At 45.0% G+C, this 20,647-nt stretch overlaps 2 protein-coding genes across 5 annotated transcripts; both read left to right on the forward strand.

Annotated features, from left to right (window-relative positions):
* The first annotated feature begins 2,188 nt into the window (after positions 1-2,188).
* Positions 2,189-4,677, forward strand: LOC123426864 (esterase AGAP003155). The gene is made up of 6 exons (XM_045110761.1): positions 2,189-2,515; positions 2,762-2,860; positions 2,950-2,991; positions 3,145-3,274; positions 4,070-4,174; positions 4,435-4,677. Exons 1-6 carry the CDS (start codon positions 2,285-2,287, stop codon positions 4,560-4,562), a joined length of 735 nt encoding a protein of 244 aa, XP_044966696.1. The 5' UTR covers positions 2,189-2,284; the 3' UTR covers positions 4,563-4,677.
* A 111-nt stretch (positions 4,678-4,788) lies between these two features.
* On the forward strand, positions 4,789-7,508 carry LOC123426863 (esterase C25G4.2-like). 4 transcript variants are annotated; one of them, XR_006622327.1, is made up of 7 exons: positions 4,789-5,825; positions 5,947-6,045; positions 6,177-6,218; positions 6,345-6,474; positions 6,560-6,661; positions 6,810-7,078; positions 7,176-7,508. XR_006622327.1 is itself a non-coding variant. In XM_045110760.1 (6 exons), the coding sequence occupies exons 1-6, from the start codon at positions 5,424-5,426 to the stop codon at positions 6,875-6,877; spliced, it is 843 nt and encodes a 280-aa protein (XP_044966695.1). In that variant the 5' UTR covers positions 4,789-5,423; the 3' UTR covers positions 6,878-7,508. The 4 variants fall into 4 exon arrangements, 1 of the variants encoding a protein (XP_044966695.1); XR_006622328.1 differs by having other exon boundaries at positions 6,810-7,008; XR_006622329.1 differs by having other exon boundaries at positions 6,810-6,988.
* Positions 7,509-20,647: the final 13,139 nt, after the last annotated feature.

Here is a 20,647-nt window from a genome sequence, read left to right on the forward strand (position 1 = left end):
CTAATGAAAAATAGAAGGTGACACATGAAATCATACATGCATAGCAACTCTCATGACAAAGTCAAGGTGGTCCAACATGGAAGGTTACAAAAAGGGCAAGTCCTACACTTGGGGCATTACATCATGCTATTAAGTTTCTCTAAAGTGGGAGATGACAATTTCAGACTAACTAGATGTAACTTTCTGTTTTCTGTAAAATATTCCTTTTTTGCTTGGGCCAATATACTAGACTTGATGTACTTCATTTGAGTAGTCAATCAAATTAGACACTCGAACAGAGAAAGAAGGATGATGTGTATGACTAAGAAAATATTGTTCCTTCACTGCATTGTAAGATTACATCTTGACCTATCATGCCATGTATTTTCTTTTTGAATCTCATGAATAAAGAATGAAGCTACTTGGAAGTAGAAATCAAAAGATATGTTCTTGTTTTTCTAGGGGACATGATACGTTTTGTTGCATGTCTTCTGCACTACAACACCGATGAACATGGGTTACACACACCTTACCAAATTGTTAAATATAAAAAAGATTATCCAATTTTGTTTTTTGCAACATACATTGTACTAGAGGGTTACTCGCACTTTGTCGTGCCGTCCTTCAGTTTTGAATTAATAATATTTTATTTTCAAGTGTTATTATAACAATTCACATTCCATGCATAACGTGGAGGCTATCGAGCAAATTGAATCTTAGCGGGCACTATTAGGTCACACTCCGATTTTGGGAAGGTTTGCTTCGGTTTTTCTTCTCTTTTTTCTCTACCTTTTTTCATGTGTTTATTCCCCAGATTGCTTTTATATTTGTTTTATTTAAAAAATATTCATGAATATTTCAAATTTATGTATAATTTTAAAATTCAGGAACATAAATATTATTCTTGAACATTTTTCATAATAATAAATATGTCATCAATATTTTTGAGGTGACAAACATTTTTGATATGTGATTTTAAAAAACCATGAACATTTTAAAATTGTGAACAATTATAAAACAAATGAGCACGTTTTGGAATTCATGAATATATTTATTATATTTGTGAAGTAGTTTAAATTTAAGAACATTTCTATAAATCAAAAATAATTTAATAGCATGGACATTTTTTGGATTTTTTTAATTCTGAATGTTTTTCTAATGTTTTAACATAATGTCGGCTCCTTACAGTGTGATCCACTTCGAGGGAAAACTTTGGGTCTTCCTTAGGTCTTAATTCCTAAGAAGCTTATCTATTGTAAGTATAATGTTTGTCAAAATTGGTTCTCCGTTTTGTATTATAAAGCAACCAACACCGATACAACCAACGATAGGTGTTGGGGTGAAAGGAGCATAGTCTTGTTTAAAAGAAAGGAAAGAGAAAATACAAAAGTAACAAATACCGACAATAGCGACCAACAAAACGAGGAAGTCTCGCGATCGCTGCGTCCACCGGAGATCTCCCTCCAAGCTCCTAGACTCCGAAGCGCCGGTACCAATCAACACCTCCAAAAAGGGACGCGACGATAACGCTCCTGCTGCCAAGGGATTCTTTCAGTACACGGCAATGAGAGGGAAAGGGTAGCCCTCGACATCCTCTAAAAAGGTCCGACAGCACACATAGAATAAAACATTCGATCACGTTCCTTAAGAAATACTTCATCTCTACATCAATAATTGTAGTTGAAAAAATATATTTTTTATTTTTTTAACTATAACTATTTAGATATAAAGAAAGGAACCGTTTTCCTTTTTGTCAGCGCGTACCATTCATCCGCTGCATATGTACACAGGTTGAACGAGCCCCCTCCGCTACTTGTGGTGCCTGCAATAATCCACGTGATCCCGTTGCATCAGGATTTTAAATTCTCGAGGCTAAGCTTCTGGAATCACGCGGAATCCATGCGTTTCTCTTGGCGTGGACCCCCTGCCCTCCTGTCCACGTGCGACACAAACCACTCGCCGGGCCGCGGGCCCCCCACGCTCAGACACGTCACCGTCGACGTAGACACCCGCCTCACGGCTCACGGCTCCCGGCTCACCCCGCGTCCGCACGACGTGCGGCGCGCGCGCGCCACTCGCCCCGCCAACCCCACCACACGACGCCACCGGCGGCAACGCAAAGCGCAGCGGGCCCCACCTCCAGCGTCCACGCGGTCCAGTCCACGCGAACAGAATAAAAACCGTCGGCCACGGGACGGACGGCCACCAGCGCCTTCCCTTCCCCCGTTCCCCGAGCGCCGGCCTCCAACCAACAAGGAACACCAGCCGACGCGTGAGCGCAGGCCGACGGTCCAGCCGCCGGACGATGGGCAGCCTCGCCGGCGGGGTGGTGGCCAGGCGGCCGCGGTTCCTGTGCCTGCACGGGTTCCGGACCAGCGGCGAGATCATGCGGAAGCAGGTGGTGGGGAAGTGGCCCGCCGAGGTCACGGCGCGCCTCGACCTCGTCTTCGCCGACGCGCCCTTCCCCGCCGAGGGCAAGTCCGACGTCGACGGCATCTTCGACCCGCCCTACTACGAGTGGTTCCAGTTCGACAAGGTCCTCCACCTGCCCCCCCCCCCCCCCCCCCCCCCTCCCCTCCCCTCCCCTCCCATGTTCCCATTGCCACATCTATCTGTTCTTCCCAATCTCTCTCCCACGTCCAGGTTCGGTGGAGCCTGTAGTGCCACCTTTTGTTAGTAGCTTTTGTATAACTCCTCAGAATGTCGGCCCTGCGGATCTGAATTTATCCCTCCCCTCTCTCGTTATATTCATGGGACTATTTCTTTTCTTTCAAAAAAACAGGGATTCACAGAGTACAGGAATTTCGACAAATGCCTGGCTTACATCGAGGAGCTCATGATCAAAGAAGGGCCCTTTGATGGGCTGATGGGTTTCTCCCAGGTAATAAGACTGGGATCACTTCCTCCCTAAACATATATGTGGTGACCAAATTGTCAATTAACGATTGCAAATTGTCATGGCAATACCAGGGTTCGATTCTATCTGGCGCACTCCCGGGCCTCCAAGAACAAGTAAGCTGATGGATTCTGTCATTCTGATAACCTTACCACATCAACTCCAGTTCGACTCTTTCAGACTCTCAGTACTAGTTGTTCCTAAGACATGCTGAATTGCTGCTAGAGCTGCAACTTTATTTCGCTCATTGTTCTGTGTTTTGTTGGCAGGGATTGGCCTTGACTAGAGTTCCTAAGATCAAATACCTCATAATCATAGGCGGCGCCAAGTTCCGCTCGCCTGCGATAGCTGATAAGGCGTACGCCAACATGATCAAAATCCCCTCGCTTCACTTCCTTGGTACTTCATTATGTTCTTCACAGATTATTCCTTTACAGTTGTCGTGCTAGTTGTGGTTGGTTGTTGGCTAACGTATCTTTCTCAGTTGCTTCCTTGGCGGTGTGTGCGTTTGGCTGTCTCCTTGTCATATTTATTTTCCAGCCGGCATGTCTGCCTCATGTGCAGTTATGTTCCGGTGTTTATTATGTGATTAGGCAATGCACTTAAAGTACTCACACCAACTGTGTGGTTCTTTTGTATCATACTTTTACAAAACTTCCAAAGGCTTTATGCAATTTAGGGACAGTACTCATGAAAAGCTTCCAAGAGCTCGATGTATTCTAAATCTCTAATTATGGTAAACAGCATATTATTATTAGGGGATAATTTACAGAGGAAGAATATACCATACGATCATCTACTCCCTCCGTTCCTAAATATAAGACCTTTTAGAGATTGTACTATAAACTACATACGGATGTACATAGACATATTTTAGAGTATAGATTCACTCATTTTACTTCGTATGTAGTCTCCTAGTGAAATCCCTAAAATGTCTTATATTTTGGAACGGAGGGAGTATGACATAGTTTACACTTTGAACAATCTGTTGTGTTAGATCAAGCTTTGACATATTATCTGATGACACCATTTCTGGGGGTATAATATTCCCGTTGGTTACTTTAGTCAATAGTCAAGTTCTCATGACATTCCATGTTGAGTGTTTATTTTGGAAGATTTGAAGCTATCGTAGGTCAATTGAGTAGTGAGCAAGTAACATGGGACCATTAACACACCGGTTTATTTGATGTGCAGGGGACAATGACTTCCTTAAACCCCATGGTGAACAGCTCATAGAGTCATTTGTGGATCCATTCATCATACGTCACCCAAAGGGCCACACGGTCCCAAGGCTTGTTGGTAAGCTCATATTTCAGTACACTAAGCTCCTCTGAACTGCATAAATTCAGGCACTGAATACCGATCCAGTTGTAGTGCTAATTTTGATATTTAAAAGTTCAAGCGATCAGTAGGGTAAACTGTAAACATGAGATATTTGTGATTGGCGGCCAAAGGACCACAAACTTTATCTGCAAAATAAACTTCAGTATTCTCTGTTGATCTTATTCAGGGTTTCGATATCTGTACACGCTAAACATATTTCTTGTTGTTTTGTGCAGATGAGACGAGTTTGGAAGTCATGTCCCGTTTCCTTGACAAGATGGAAAAGGAGATATCTGAACTTCCATCCGCCGAGCCCAAGGCCGAAGCACCCGCTGATGTTGACGAAAAAGAAATTTGCATCTGATATAGCACCGTGCCTGAATACATAATCAAGTCCTTATATAGGCAAATCATACAGTTGTGACCTCCTTAGTTTCGTGTTGTTGCAAGTGTGTGATTATTCAATAATAATTCCTGAATGCAGAGTGATAGCTATCGTGTACTTCCTCCGTTCCTAAATATAAGTCTTTCTAGAGATTTCACTAGTGGACTACATACGGATGTATATAGACATACTTTAATGTGTATATTCACTCATTTTGCTTCGTATGTAGACGCCTACTGAAATCTCTTAAAAGACTTATATTTAGGAACGGATGGAGTAGCTCTTTGCTGCTACTATACTTCACATCCTATGACCCTATAGTGTATTTTTCTCGTGGCGATACCATATCTCTGTAGTGTTAACAAATAACATGAGAAAAAAGAAAACAAAAGTACAAGGTCCATGCAAATACATGTAGAACAAGCTAAGTTAAGGAAGATAAAAATATCGTATGATTTGCAAAAAGACATGATTTGCAAAATTCGTATGAAAAAGCCCTCCTCACGCAAAAAAAAAAAAACAGGATATTAAAGCCCCCGTGCCTCTAAAAAATAATAATCTCACAGAACTTAAAGCCTAAAGATCCCCAAAGGAACTAATGATCCTGATGATAATACCGGTGGCAGATCAGAAGCTGGGAAATTGGGCACCAACCACCAAGACCATATTACTCATGCAATAATGCTAGACATATCATGTGTTTTCCAAGCCAAACAAAAAACAAAAAATGAAGCATGCAATCACCCAACTGGCAGAATCATACACAAGCAATAGCGCAGCGCAAGCAACACCATATACAGTACGGTGGTACGAATCAGCAGCGATCCAAGCTCGAGAGAGATGGCCGCGGCAGCTCACCTCCGTTGTCACATCGCCTTCAGTTCGGCGAGCAACGCCCGGCGTCACACGCAAGCCTCCTCCGCCCCGTCGCTCTCGCGCGGTCGCCTCCCAGCAGCGCGAAAGCCGCCCGTGGCCCGCTGCCAGCGCCACGGCGCCGTAGGAGCCTTGGAGCCAGACGGCGGAGCGACGACGAGGCGGCCGGCGCCGCGGTTCCTGTGCCTGCACGGGTTCCGCACCAGCGGGGAGATCATGCGGAGGCAGGTGGCGGACAGGTGGCCCGCCGGCGTCACGTCCCGCCTGGACCTCGCCTTCGCCGACGCGCCCTTCCCCGCCGAGGGCGAGTCCCCGGTGCGCGGCGTCTTCGACCCGCCCTACTACGAGTGGTGCCGGTTCGTCGGCGAGGTCAGTCCGGCGGGCCTCCGCCACGCTAGCTAGTCCGTTCTCCGCAGTTGAATTTCCAGTTAGACTGACTGACAAGATCCCTTCACACCTGGGATCGATCGATCGACCGATCTCGGGACAGGATTTCCTCAGGTACAAGAACTTCGGCGAGTCCTTGGCCAGCATCGAGGAGCTGATGGTGAGGGAGGGGCCGTTCGACGGACTCTTCGGTTTCTCTCAGGTGGTAAACTTCATCTTGGGCTCCATACTTCCATTAGCTTCGAGCTTTGTTTCAGACATCATCATATGCATACTACTCCGACGAACTGGTGAGTAATGTCTGTGATCGTGCTGACATGACATTACATCCAGGGCGCCCTCCTGTCGGCCGCGCTTGTTGGGCTCCAGGAACAAGTGAGTTATCAATCGTCGTCGTCGTCTCCTGCAGTTCATGCCACTTCTTGGATCGACTGCTATCTGCCAATGCGTAGTTGCGGCTGAATCACCTGACCATTATTTTGTCCATGCCTTCTCTGGCAGGGGCTGGCCTTGAACAGGGTTCCTAGGGTGAAGCACGTTGTGATCATATCCGGTGCGAAGATCCAAGCCCCGGCATTGGCTGCCAAGGCGTACGCCAACAAGATCAGCTGCACTTCGCTTCACTTCATTGGTAACTGCCACGTTATCGTCTTACTAGCAACTGTCAGCAGAAGTGAGCAACTGCAATGGCTGAAGCTGCGGTTCCTTGCGCGCAGGTGACGTCGACTTCGTGAAAGCACACGGGGAGGAGCTGGCGGACTCGTTCGTGGATCCGCTTGTCATACGCCACCCGGCCGGGCACACGGTCCCCAGATTCGGTAAGCGCGACTGGCCTGTGAATTTGGAAGAGAACATTTGGGTTCATTGCCCAACGGGACTTGGAACGTTCAGAAGGAGCAAGACAAGGTTGCTGACTGAGTTTTGCTGGTTAATTTTTTGTTTTTTTGGTGTGCTCGGCATTTGCAGACGAGAAGGGTCTCCAAATGATGCTCAGCTACCTTGACAAGATTGAAAGGGATCCGGCGAGAGAATGATCAATTTTGTTGACCATCACTCTGTTTCATGAGTTTATGGCGTAGTGGTAGTAGCATGGATGGCTGACATTCGAAGACCGCGATAACTGCTTAACAGAAGGCTGCGAAAAAGTATTACTCCACTACAGTAGGTTGTTACTATCTCCATTCCAATGAATAGTAAGCGGTCGCACTTCGAGATTTAACGAAATGCTGGAGATGGTGAGCCGATCTAGGGATCAAACATTAAGACCCAACTTTGATGCCTTGTGTATTATCTCAATAGCTGAGTGTAATATATACTGTATTCATTTGGCAGGAGACAGTTCTGAAGATCAAGAAGGTGCTGGGTGAGGCGTATACAAGGGGGCATGAGCTCCTACGGCTAGGAGGATCCGCTGATGTTGGGCTTTCTCTCTGCTCGAGCTCTGTTATTTTTGCGTGCTCTGGGTGTGTAAGCTTCTGGTTTGTACTTGGGCCTGACAAGGCTGTGTTTCAAGCTGCCTACCCGCACTTGTTGTCTGTCTGATATGTTCCCACGCTTTGTTTTTAATTTTTCTCCTTTCTACTCTTTAGTTTCATGTAATAACTTTGTGGCGGTTTGCCGGTTTCTTCAATGAAAATCGAGGAGGAGGGCTTGTTGTTTCAAAAATAAATGAATGACGGAAGACAAATAGGGATGCAGGCAGAACGTACGGCAACGGCTGGAGTTGGGAGTTAAAGCAACTTCAACGGGTTAAAGCAACTCTAACGGGACAATCCAAACCGACGGCGTATTTGTCCGTCTTTTATTTGTTTGGATCGGTCCGTCGGACAAAAAACTTTTGCTTTCGCGTTTAGACCGGGGCATGCGTCCAACACTGGACCGAACCATTTTAACGACGCGTGAAAAAATATGGAATCATTTTTTTAAATAAAAACAAACATTAATTAAACATAAAAACCGGCCACGAAGGCCGGCAAGAGTCCACGCGTCCCCATTATATTAATTAAATATAAAAAAATGTAAAATACGAGACAATACGCGTCGTCGTTGTCATGTCGGGGGCTGTGAGGTCGATCAGCGTCGGCGCATTGCCAGCCCAGGAAAGCGCCGTGTTCCACACGACGTTGATGTGGGAGGCGGGTTGTGCCTCCGGCGTCTGTCCCGCCGGCACGGGCAGTGTTGTTGGCGGCGACAGCGCAGCACGAGTGCGCTCCTCCTCCTCCCTCTTCAGACGTTTCGCCTCCGCTCTCCTCCTTCGCGTTCGCCCGCGCCGACCGTGGCAAGGCCGGCACTGGGATCCTCTCCGGATCCAGATGCTAGTTGTAGGGGAGGGTCACGTCTGGGTACGGCAGCAGGATGCGCAGTGCCATTGTGGTTGGTGCACCGGGACGCTGATACGGTAGCGAGGCGGGGGGGGGGGGGGGATGGACGACGGGGGACTTGCCCCTGTTTTGGGCGGAGAAGCCGGACATGGGTACTCGCTAGGGTTTGGTCGCCGACGAGGGAGCAGAGAGGTGGCGAGATGGGGACGGGGGGCTGAAAGCAAATGGGTCCGAACCCTACCGCGCGCTTGGATTAAAAAAGACCGACCGTGGTCGCTGACGCGTGGACCCATGGAGGGCGACCGACATTAATTATGTTGACCGTGGGTAGTTGTGGCGGATACCGAGAGGGCGCGCGTCTCCGCTGACGCATTTCAGTCACAAATTTAGGCCGGAAATGAGTCAACACGGACGCGTTTTGACAATAAATCCACGCGTTGGGCCATTACATTTGTTCATACAGACCCGAACAAAGAGCGACGGACGAAATAAAGAGCCCGTTAAAGTTGCTCTTAGTGACCCATGGCTTTAACAATCATGCTGTTTTAATTATGCTTTTGTCGGACGTACGGGGACGTTGTTCGTGTGCATGAAAATGTTCCCATCGACAATCGTTTAATTCAGAACATTGATAATTCAGATATGTCCCATGGCAAGGATACACCGTCACCAAGTGTCTCGGTTGACTACCTCCAAAGTTATATAAGCTCCGTGGATCTATCTAGGAGATTTAACACGGAGGATATTACTCCCTCCGTTTCTAAATATAAGTCTTTTAAAAGTTTTCATTAAGAAACTACATACGGATGTATATAGACATACATTAGAGTGTAGATTCATTCATCTTGCTTTGTATGTAGTCAAATAATGAAATCTTTAGAAAGACTTATATTTAAGAACGGAGGGAGTATTAAAAGAAAAATGCCAGTGACGGAGGATGGTCTGAACGCTCATGCCAGGGAATCCTCTCCAGCACTACATTGGTATCCACCGCCAGCGGACCGGGTGGCTCTAGCCGTGGGTGGAGCGTTCTCTTCGACTGATGGCTCGGCAACAGTCGGGCTAATCTTAAGGACGTCCAATGGAACCATCATTTTTGCGACGTATCGGTATTTATTTAACCGCAATGATGCTTTCGAGGATGAGTTGCATGCTCTAATGCAAGGTATGGGGTTGGCCATGCAACACACTAATGATTATATTATAGTTCAACCAGACTATCCGAAAGCTTTGACAACATTAACCGGTGAAAATTTATCCCAGCATATAGACATTTGATAACCAAAATTAAGCATTTTCTGATAAAGCGTCAATTTATTCCACAGAAAGTTAAGCGTAAGCAAAATAAGGTTGTAGTTCGGTTGGTATTGTATAGTTGTACGAAGAGTACTACTACTGTATGGCTTGACCATGGACCACCGTGTATTAAGAGTTGATATCTCGCGATTATAATCCTATACATATGAAATAAAACTCTTTTGCCCCATATTTCTTTTTGAAATAACTCAAACTTGATGCTTCCCACGACTCGAGTCTTTAGATGTACGGTGATTTTAAAAAGTTAGAAGTAATATAAAGTACCTCATATCTGATCATTGTTCAAACGGTCAAGCATATAATTTCTTTTATAATGTTTGCTTGAGCATTCACCTGGGGCGTTAAATCTTGTTAGCGTTTCTTTAAAGAATGAATCTTGTTTGTAAGAAGAACATTAAAAATGAAACTCGTTACCGAGGAAAACATTACAAAGAAATTGATCAATACTTCTTTACACTACAAGAAACAAAATATTACAAAGATCCCCTTCCCAAACATAGAAATAACAAAGTAGTCTCAGAAGTTCTTTCGTGCATCCCAAAGCTTATCCACCTCACATATGGAGTAGACACATACGACACTATACAACCGCTTCAAGTCTTGCACAAAGGTTGAGTCACCACCAAGGCGGAGAGCCGCACTAGCCACCTATCGTGAGAGCATCTCCACCCGTCCGCCCAAGAGGCCCTCGAGGAGCACTTTTTCAGCGTCGGCTGACGAAAAAAGTCCCATTAACGCCACCAATACCTTACTTTTTGTCGGATTTGGCCAAAATTAGAGCCGATGCTTCCAAGCCAAACCCAGTCCATCGGAGGACACTCGGAAACGCCGGCGCTATTTTCTGCATGCAAATGGCCCACCATCAGTCGCCCATCCACACTCTCTCCTCTCTTTTCTCTCTTGTCCGCACATGGTACAGGAACCGTATAGAGGATACGTGGCCGGCATAGAGCGCCCCGTCTGGTGGTTGAGAGCACAATGAATGAAAAAAAAGTCACCCCAAAACAAAAATTACGTTGGAACAACCCCGACCGATGCAAAAAAATGCCTTCTCGGAGGCTCAACAACTGAAGTTGCTGTGAGAGAGGTATACATGTCAAATATATGATGATGACACATCATTGGCTTTGTGAGACAATTAGAGAAGACATCGACGTGGGGGAGAAAACTTGGTGAACATTTATTTTAGATGACACCACCTCCTCCAACGCAATAATTTTGGCGAAGCACATGCTCGATTTATAGCTAAGTTTGTGGCAAATAATTTTATTAAAAAATATGTATGTCCCATCAAAGTGTTGCTACCAAAAAAATTATATGTTCGTGGGCCAAAATTAAGTCCATTAGATGGAAACATATCAAGTATGATTAACTAGAATTATATTCCAATGAAAACACTCATATATAAAAATGTAATGTTTGTAAAGTGAGACATGACTAAGGGCTGGGTCGAGGGTGTCCTCATCCCATCTACAATTTTGAGTGGTAGCTTGGTGTGGTCTTTCTTATCCATGTAAAATAGGGTCTAGTTTGCAGATTGTGTATTGTCACATATAGGGATACGTATGTAATTATACCATGATCATCTATATATACTAAGACGTGAGGTGGATGTTAACCCCTACGCAAAACCCTAAACCTCTCTCTTCTAACTTGGTATCAGATAGCCAGGTCGGCCGCCGCATGTTCCCTTCGCGTCGCCGCCCCGATCCATCCGTCGCCGCCGCGTGCAGTGCTACGGCGACAGAGATCTTCTATCGTCTCTTGAGCTTGCGTTGGTTTTTCCCTTGAAGAGGAAAGGGCGTGCAACATAGGAGCAGTAAGTATTTCCCTCAGTTTGAGAACCAAGGTATCAATCCAGTAGGAGAATCTCGTCAAGTCCAGAGTACCTGCACAAACACAAAAGAGCTTGCACCCAACGCTATAAAGGGGTTGTCAATCCCTTCAACATTGATTGCAAAGTGAGATCTCAAGGCGGAAAGTGCAACGAAGTAAAAGTGTAAGGCTGAAAATATGATGTGAAGTAGACCCGGGGGCCATAGTGTTCACTGGAGGCTTCTCTCAAAATAGCAAATATTACGGTGGGTGAACAAATGACTGTCGAGCAATTGATAGAACCGCGCAAAGTCATGACGCTATCTAAGGCAATGATCATACATATAGGCATCACGTCCGGGACAAGTAGACCGATACTTTCTGCATCTACTACTATTACTCCACACATCGACCGCTATCCAGCATTCATCTACTGTACTGAGTTCATGACGAACAAAGTAACGCCTTAAGCAAGATGACATGATGTAGAGGGATAAACTCAAACCAATGATGAAAACCCCATCTTTTTACCCTTGATGGCAACAACACGATGCGTGCCTCGCTACTCCTTCTGTCACTGGGTGAGGTCACCGCACAGTATGAACCCAAAACCAAGCACTTCTCCCATTGCAAGAATCATAGATATAGTTGGCCAAACAAAACCCACAACTCGAACAGAATTACAAGGATATGAAATCATGCATAAGAGAGATCAGAAGAAACTCAAATAAGATTCATAGACAATCTGATCATAAATCCACAATTCATCGGATCTCGACAAACACACCGCAAAAGAAGATTACATCGGATAGATCTCCATGAAGATCATGGAGAACTTTGTATAGAAGATCCAAGAGAGAGACGAAGCCATCTAGCTACTAGCTATGGACCCGTAGGTCTGTGGTGAACTACTCACGCATCATCGGAGAGGTCATGGTGTTGATGAAGAAGCCCTCCGTATCCGAATCACCCCTCCGACAGGGCACCAGAACGTGCCCCAGATGGGATCTTGCGGAGACAGAAGTTTGCGGCAGCAGAAAAGTACTTTTGATGATCTCCTGATTTTTTCTGGGATTTTAGGGAATATATAGGTGGAAGACCTAGAGCAGAGGTGGCCCAGGGAGCCCACAAGCCTGTGAGGCATGGGCCCCCCTGGCCGTGGCTAGGGGGCTTGTGGGGTCCCTGCTGGCCTTCTGCCCTGATTCCCAGGCTTCCCGATCTTCTTCTGTTTCGGAAAAAAAATCTTTTTGGCAGTTTTGTTCCGTTTGGACTCCGTTTAAAATCCTCCTCTGAAAGGGGTAAAAAACATGGAAAAAACAGGAACTGGCACTTGGCACTGAGTTAATAAGTTAGTCCCAAAAAGATATAAAAGGCATACAAAACATCCAAAGTTTGACAAGATAATAGCATGAAACCATCAAAAATTATTGATACGTTGGAGACGTATCAAGCATCCCCAAGCTTAACTCCTGCTCGTCCTCGAGTAGGGAAGGGAAAAAGAATGAATTTTTGATGTGGAATGCTACCTAGCATAGTTGTCCTTTGCAACTTCTTTCATGTGACATGAATGTTCAGATCCGTAAGGTTCAAAACAATAGTTTGCTATTGACATGAAAACAATAATACTTCAAGCAAACTAGCAAGGTAACCATGAACTTTCAAAATAACAAGGCCAAAGAAAGTTACCCTACAAAATCATATAGTCTGGCTATGCTCCATCACCCTCACACAACTAATGTAAATCATGCACAACCCCGGTATTGGCCAAGTAATTGTTTTCGCACTCTTACTTTCTCAAACTTTTTATAACTATCACGCAATACATGAGCGTGAGCCATGGATATAGTGTTGGAAATATGCCCTAGAGGCAATAATAAAATGGTTATTATCATATTTCCTTGTTCATGATAATCGTCTATTGTTCATGCTATAATTGTATTAACAGGAAATAGTAATACATGTGTGAATAAATAGATCACAATGTGTCCCTAGCAAGCCTCTAGTTGGCTAGCTCGTTAGTCAATAGATGATCATGGTTTCCTGGTCATGCGCATTAGATGTCATTGATAACGGGATCACATCATTGGGAGAATGATGTGATGGACAAGACCCAATCCTAAGCGTAGCACTAGATCGTATTGTTCGTATGCTAAAGCTTTTCTAATGTCAAGTGTCTTTTCCTTCGACCGTGAGATTGTGCAACTCCCGGATACCGTAGGAGTGCTTTGGGTGTATCAAACGTCACAACATAACTGGGTGACTATAAAGGTGCACTACGGGTACCTCTGAAAGTCTTTCTTGGGTTGGTACGAATCGAGATCGGGATTTGTCACTCCGCGTGACGGAGAGGTAACTCTGGGCCCACTCGGTAGAACATCATCATCAGCTCAATGTGACTAAGGAGTTAGTCACACGATGACGTGCTACGGAATGAGTAAAGAGACTTACCGGTAACGATATTGAACAAGGTATAGGTATACCGACGATCGAATCTCGGGCAAGTTCTATACCGACAGACAAAGGGAATTGTATACGGGATTGATTGAATCCTTGACATCGTGGTTCATCCGACGAGACCATCGTGGAGTAAGTGGGCTGCCGCACCACCTAGGGTGGTAACCCTAGGGGTGGCGCACCCCCTCCCCTCCTCCTATAAATAGTGGGGGTTTTGGGGCTGTGAGACACACCGTTTTCCCTCTCCCTCGGCGCAGCCCTGCCCCCCCCTTTCTCCTCCTCTCTGCTGGTGCTTGGCGAAGCCCTGCCAGGAGACCTCGTCTCTCCATCGACACCACGCCGTCGTGCTGCCGGAGATCTTCCCCAACCTCTCCCTCCTCCTTGCTGGATCAAGGTGCGGGAGACGTCACCGGGCTGCACGTGTGTTGAACACGGAGGTGCCGTGGTTCGGCACTAGATCGGAATCACACCGCGATCTGAATCGCCACGAGTACGACTCCATCAACCGCGTTCTAGCAACGCTTCCGCTTAGCGATCTTCAATGGTATGAATTTTCACTCACGCCTCTCTCGTTGCTGGTCTCTCCATTGGAAGATCTGAATATGCGTAGGAAATTTTTTGAATTTATGCTACGTTACCCAACAGTGGTATTCGAGCCAGGTTTTCTATGCGTAGATTCTATGCACGAGTAGAACACAAAAGGTTGTGGGCGATGATTTGTCAATTGCTTGCTGCTACTAGTCTTATTCTTTTCCGGCGGTATTGTGGGATGAAGCGGCCCGGACCGACATTACACGTACGCTTACGTGAGGCTGGTTCCCACCGACACACATGCACACCGTGCATAAAGGTGGCTAGCGGGTGTCTGTCTCTCCTACTCTAGTCGGATTGGATTTGATGAAAATGGTCCTTATGAAGGGTAAATAGCTTTGGCATATCATCGTTTTGGCTGTCACGTAGGTAAGAAAGCGTTCTTGCTAGAAACCCAAATCAGCCACGTAAAACTTGCAACAACAATTAGAGGACGTCTAACTTGTTTTTGCAGGGTTTGACATGTGATGTGATATGACCAAAGTTGTGATGTTGCATGTATGATGTATGAGATGATCATGTTATTGTAATAGGTTTCACAACTTGCATGTCGATGAGTATGACAACCGGCAGGAGCCATAGGAGTTGTCTTAATTTATTGTATGAGATGCAACGCCATGTGCTTACTACTTTTACTTCATTGCTAACGGTTAGCTATAGTAGTAGTGATAGTAGTAGTTGGCGTGACGACTTCACGGAGACACGATGATGGAGATCATGATGATGGAGATCATGGTGTCACGCCGGTGACGATGATGATCATGCGATGCCTGAATATGGAGATCGAAAGAGCAAAGATGATAATGGCCATATCATGTAACTATATGATTGCATTGTGATGTTTATCATGTTTTTCATCTTATTGCTTAGAACGACGGTAGCATAATAAGATGATCCCTCTTAAAAAAATTTGAACGTATTCCCCTAAGTGTGCATCGTTGCGAAGGATCGTTGTCTCCAAGCACCACGTGATGATCGGGTGTGATAGATTCTAACGTTCGCATACAACGGGTGTAAGCCAGATTTACACACGCGAAACACCTAGGTTGACTCGACGAGCTTAGCATGTACAAACATGACCTCGAATACAAGAGACCGAAAGGTCGAACATGAGTCGTATGGTTGAATACGATCAGCATGAAGTTGCTCACCATGGTGACTAGTCCGTCTCACGTGATGATCGGACACGGGTTAGTCAACATGGATCATGTATCACTTAGATGACTAGAGGGATGTCGATTTAAGTGGGAGTTCATACTTAATTTGATTAAATGAACTTAATTGTCATGAACTTAGTCTAAAAGTTGTCTTTATAAATATTGTAGATGGCCAACGTCAACCTCAATTTCAAAGCATTCCTAGAGAAAAACAAGTTGAAAGATGATGGTAGCAACTATGCGGACTGGGTTCGCAACTTGAAGCTCATCCTTGAAGCAGCTAAAAAGGCTTATGTCCTTGATGCGCCGCTAGGTGACCCTCCCGCTCCCGCAGCAGCCCAGGACATTCTGAACGTCTGGCAAATGCGAAGTGATGACTACTCTCTGGTTAGGTGTGGCATGTTATACAGTTTAGAAACGGGGCTCCAAAGGCGTTTTGAGCAACACGGTGCATATGAGATGTTCCAAGAGCTGAAGCTAGTCTTTCAAGCTCATGCCCGTGTCGAGAGATATGAAGTCTCGGACAAGTTCTTTAGGTGTAAAATGGATAAGAACAGTTCTGTCAGTGAGCACATACTCAAAATGTCTGGGTTACACGGTCGTCTGACTTCACTTGGACTCGAACTTCCGGATGATGCTATAATTGATAGAATCCTCCAATCTCTCCCACCAAGCTACAAAGGTTTTGTGCTGAACTACAACATGCAAGGGATGGAGAAGACCATTCCCGAGTTGTACTCGATGCTCAAGTCTGCAGAAGTAGAAATCAAGAAAGAGCATCAAGTGTTGATGGTCAACAAGACCACTAGTTTCAAGAAGGGCAAGGGTAAGAAGAACTTCAAGAAAGATGGCAAAGCCGTTGCCGCGCCCGGTAAGCCAGATGCCGGGAAGAAGAAAAAGAATGGACCCAAGCCTGAGACTGAGTGCTTCTATTGCAAGGGAAAGGGTCACTGGAAGCGAAACTGCCCCAAATATGTAGCGGACAAGAAGGTCAGCAACGTTAAAGGTATATGTGATATACATGTTATTGATGTGTACCTTTCCAGCGCTCGTAGTAGCTCCTGGGTATTTGATACCGGTGCTGTTGCTCACATTTGCAACTCAAAGCAGGAACTGCGGAATAAGCGGAGACTGGCCAAGGACGAGGTGACGATGCGCGTCGGGAATGGCTCCAAGGTCGATGTGATCGCCGTCGGCACGCTACCTCTACATCTACCGTCGGGATTAGTTTTAAACCTTAATAACTGTATTTAGTACCAGCTTTGAGCATGAATATTGTATCAGGGTCTTGCTTAATACGAGACGGCTACTCATTTAAGTCAGAGAATAATGGTTGTTCTATTTATATGAGTGATATGTTTTATGGTCATGCTCCGCTGGTGAATGGTTTATTCTTGATGAATATCGATCGTGATGTTATGCATATTCATAGTGTGAGTACCAAAAGATGTAAAGTTGATAATAATAGTCCCACATACTTGTGGCACTGCCGCCTTGGTCATATCGGTGTTAAGCGCATGAAGAAGCTCCATACTGATGGACTATTAGAGTCTCTTGACTTTGAATCATTAGACACATGCAAACCGTGCCTCATGGGCAAGATGACTAAGACTCCATTCTCAGGAATAATGGAGAGAGCAACCGACTTATTGGAAATAATACATACTGATGTGTGTAGTCCAATGAACGTTGAAGCTCGCGGTGGCTATCGTTATGTTCTCACTCTCACCGATGATTTGAGTAGGTATGGGCATATCTACTTGATGAAGCACAAATCTGAGACGTTTGAAAAGTTTACGGAGTTTCAGAGTGAGGTCAAGAATCAACGTGACAGAAGAATTAAGTGTCTACGATCTGATCGTGGAGGAGAATATTTGAGTCACGAATTTGGCACACACCTAAGGAAGTGTGGAATCGTTTCACAACTGACGCCGCCTGGCACACCGCAACGCAACGGAGTGTCTGAACGTCGTAATCGCACTTTATTAGATATGGTACGATCTATGATGTCTCTTACCGACTTACCGCTATCATTTTGGGGATACGCATTAGAAACTGCAACATTCACTTTAAATAGGGCACCGTCTAAATCCGTTGAGACGACACCGTATGAACTATGGTTTGGCAAGAAACCTAAGTTGTCGTTTCTTAAAGTTTGGGGCTGCGATGCTTATGTGAAGAAACTTCAACCAGAAAAGCTCGAACCCAAAGCGGAGAAATGTGTATTCATAGGATACCCTAAGGAAACTATTGGGTATACCTCCTATCTTAGATCCGAAGGTAAAACCTTTGTTGCCAAGAACGGATCCTTTCTAGAGAAAGAGTTTCTCTCGAAAGAAGTAAGTGGGAGGAAGGTAGAACTTGATGAGGTAATTACACACCCTCTCGAACAGGATAGTAGCGCAGCGCAGGAAGTTGTTCTTGTGGCACCTACACCAACTGAAGAGGAAGTTAATGATAATGATCACGAAGCTTCGGATCAAGTTACTACTGAACCTCGAAGGTCCACAAGGGTACGCTCCGCACCAGAGTGGTAAGGCAACCTTGTAATGGAAATTATGTTGTTAGACAACGGTGAACCTTCGAACTATGAAGAAGAGATGGCGGGCCCGGATTCCAACAAATGGCTTGAAGCTATGGAATCCGAGATAGGATCCATGTATGAGAACAAAGTATGGACTTTGATGGACTTGCCCGATGACCGGCGAGCCATAGAAAATAAATGGATCTTCAAGAAGAAGACTGATGCAAACGATAATGTAACCGTTTATAAAGCTCGACTTGTCGCAAAGGGTTTTCGACAAATTCAAGGAATTGACTACGAAGAGACTTTCTCTCCCGTAGCGAAGCTCAAATCAGTCCGAATCATGTTAGCAATTGCCGCCTTTTATGATTATGAAATTTGGCAAATGGACGTCAAAACAACGTTCCTTAACGGGAACCTTAAGGAAGAGTTGTATATGATGCAACCAGAAGGTTTTGTCGACCCTAAGGGTGCTAAAAAAGTGTGCAAGCTCCAGCGCTCCATCTATGGGCTGATGCAAGCATCTCGGAGTTGGAACATTCGCTTTAATGAGGTGATTAAAGCGTTTGGGTTCATACAGGTTTATGGAGAAGCCTGTCTGTACAAGAAAGTGAGTGGGAGCTCTGTAGCTTTCCTTATACTGTATGTGGATGACATATTATTGATGGGGAATGACATAGAGATGTTGGAGAGCATAAAGGCCTATTTGAACAAGAGTTTTTCAATGAAGGACCTTGGAGACGCTGCATACATATTAGGCATCAAGATCTATAGAGATAGATCAAGACGCCTCATAGGTCTTTCGCAAAGTACATACCTTGACAAGATATTGAAGAAGTTCAATATGGAAAACTCAAAGAAAGGGTTCTTGCCAGTTTTGCAAGGTATGAGATTGAGTAAGACTCAGTCACCGACCACGGGAGCAGATAGAGAGAAGATGAGTTCTGTCCCCTACGCTTCAGCCGTAGGCTCTCTTATGTATGCCATGATGTGTACCAGACCTGATATAAACCTTGCCATATGTTTGGTAGGGAGGTACCAAAGTGATCCCGGTATGGAGCACTGGACAGCGGTCAAGAATATCCTTAAGTACCTGAAAAGGACTAAGGAAATGTTTCTCGTTTATGGAGGTGACGAAGAGCTCGTCGTAAAGGGTTACGTCGACGCTAGCTTCGACACAGATCCGGATGACTCTAAGTCACAGACCGGATACATCACCGACCTTGGAGTGGTTCCAAGCACGTCGGGTCCAATGACACTCTTCTGTGATAACACTGGGCCATTGCCATAGCCAAGGAGCCCAGGTTTCACTAGAAGACGAAGCACATCAAACGCCGCTACAACTCCATCCAGGACCATGTCCAGAGTGGAGTAATAGAGATTTGTAAAGTACACATGGATCTGAATGTTGCAGACCCGTTGACTAAACCTCTTCCACGAGCAAAACATGATCAACACCATAATGCTATGGGTGTTCGATACATCACAATGTAACTAGATTATTGACTCTAGTGCAAGTGGGAGACTGTTGGAAATATGCCCTAGAGGCAATAATAAAATGGTTATTATCATATTTCCTTGTTCATGATAATCGTCTATTGTTCATGCTATAATTGTATTAACATGAAACAGTAATACATGTGTGAATAAATAGATCACAATGTGTCCCTAGCAAGCCTCTAGTTGGCTAGCTCATTAGTCAATAGATGATCATGGTTTCCTGGTCATGGGCATTAGATGTCATTGATAATGGGATCACATCATTGGGAGAATGATGTGATGGAAAAGACCCAATCCTAAGCGTAGCACTAGATCGTATTATTCGTATGCTAAAGCTTTTCTAATGTCAAGTGTCTTTTCCTTCGACCGTGAGATTGTGCAACTCCCGGATACCGTAGGAGTGCTTTGGGTGTATCAAACGTCACAACATAACTGGGTGACTATAAAGGTGCACTACGGGTACCTCTGAAAGTCTCTGTTGGGTTGGTACGAATCGAGATCGGGATTTGTCACTCCGCGTGATGGAGAGGTAACTCTGGGCCCACTCGGTAGAACATCATCATTAGCTCAATGTGACTAAGGAGTTAGTCACACGATGACGTGCTACGGAACGAGTAAAGAAACTTATCGGTAACGAGATTGAACAAGGTATAGGTATACTGACAATCGAATCTCGGGCAAGTTCTATATCGACAGACAAAGGGAATTGTATACGGGATTGATTGAATCCTTGACATCGTGGTTCATCCGATGAGATCATCGTGGAGCAAGTGGGAGCTGTTGGAATTATGCCCTAGAGGCAATAATAAATATAGTTATTATTATAATTCCTGTATCAAGATAATCGTTTATTATCCATGCTATAATTGTATTGAATGAAGACTCATTTACATGTGTGGATACATAGACAAAACACTGTCCCTAGCAAGCCTCTAGTTGGCTAGCCAGTTGATCAAAGATAGTCAATGTCTTCTGATTATGAACAAGGTGTTGTTGCTTGATAACTGGATCACGTCATTAGGAGAATCACGTGATGGACTAGACCCAAACTAATAGACGTAGCATGTTGATCATGTCATTTTGTTGCTACTGTTTTTCTGCGTGTCAAGTATTTGTTCCTATGAC

Source organism: Hordeum vulgare, chromosome 2H (assembly GCF_904849725.1).
Source record: "Hordeum vulgare subsp. vulgare chromosome 2H, MorexV3_pseudomolecules_assembly, whole genome shotgun sequence".
Lineage (NCBI taxonomy): Eukaryota > Viridiplantae > Streptophyta > Magnoliopsida > Poales > Poaceae > Hordeum > Hordeum vulgare.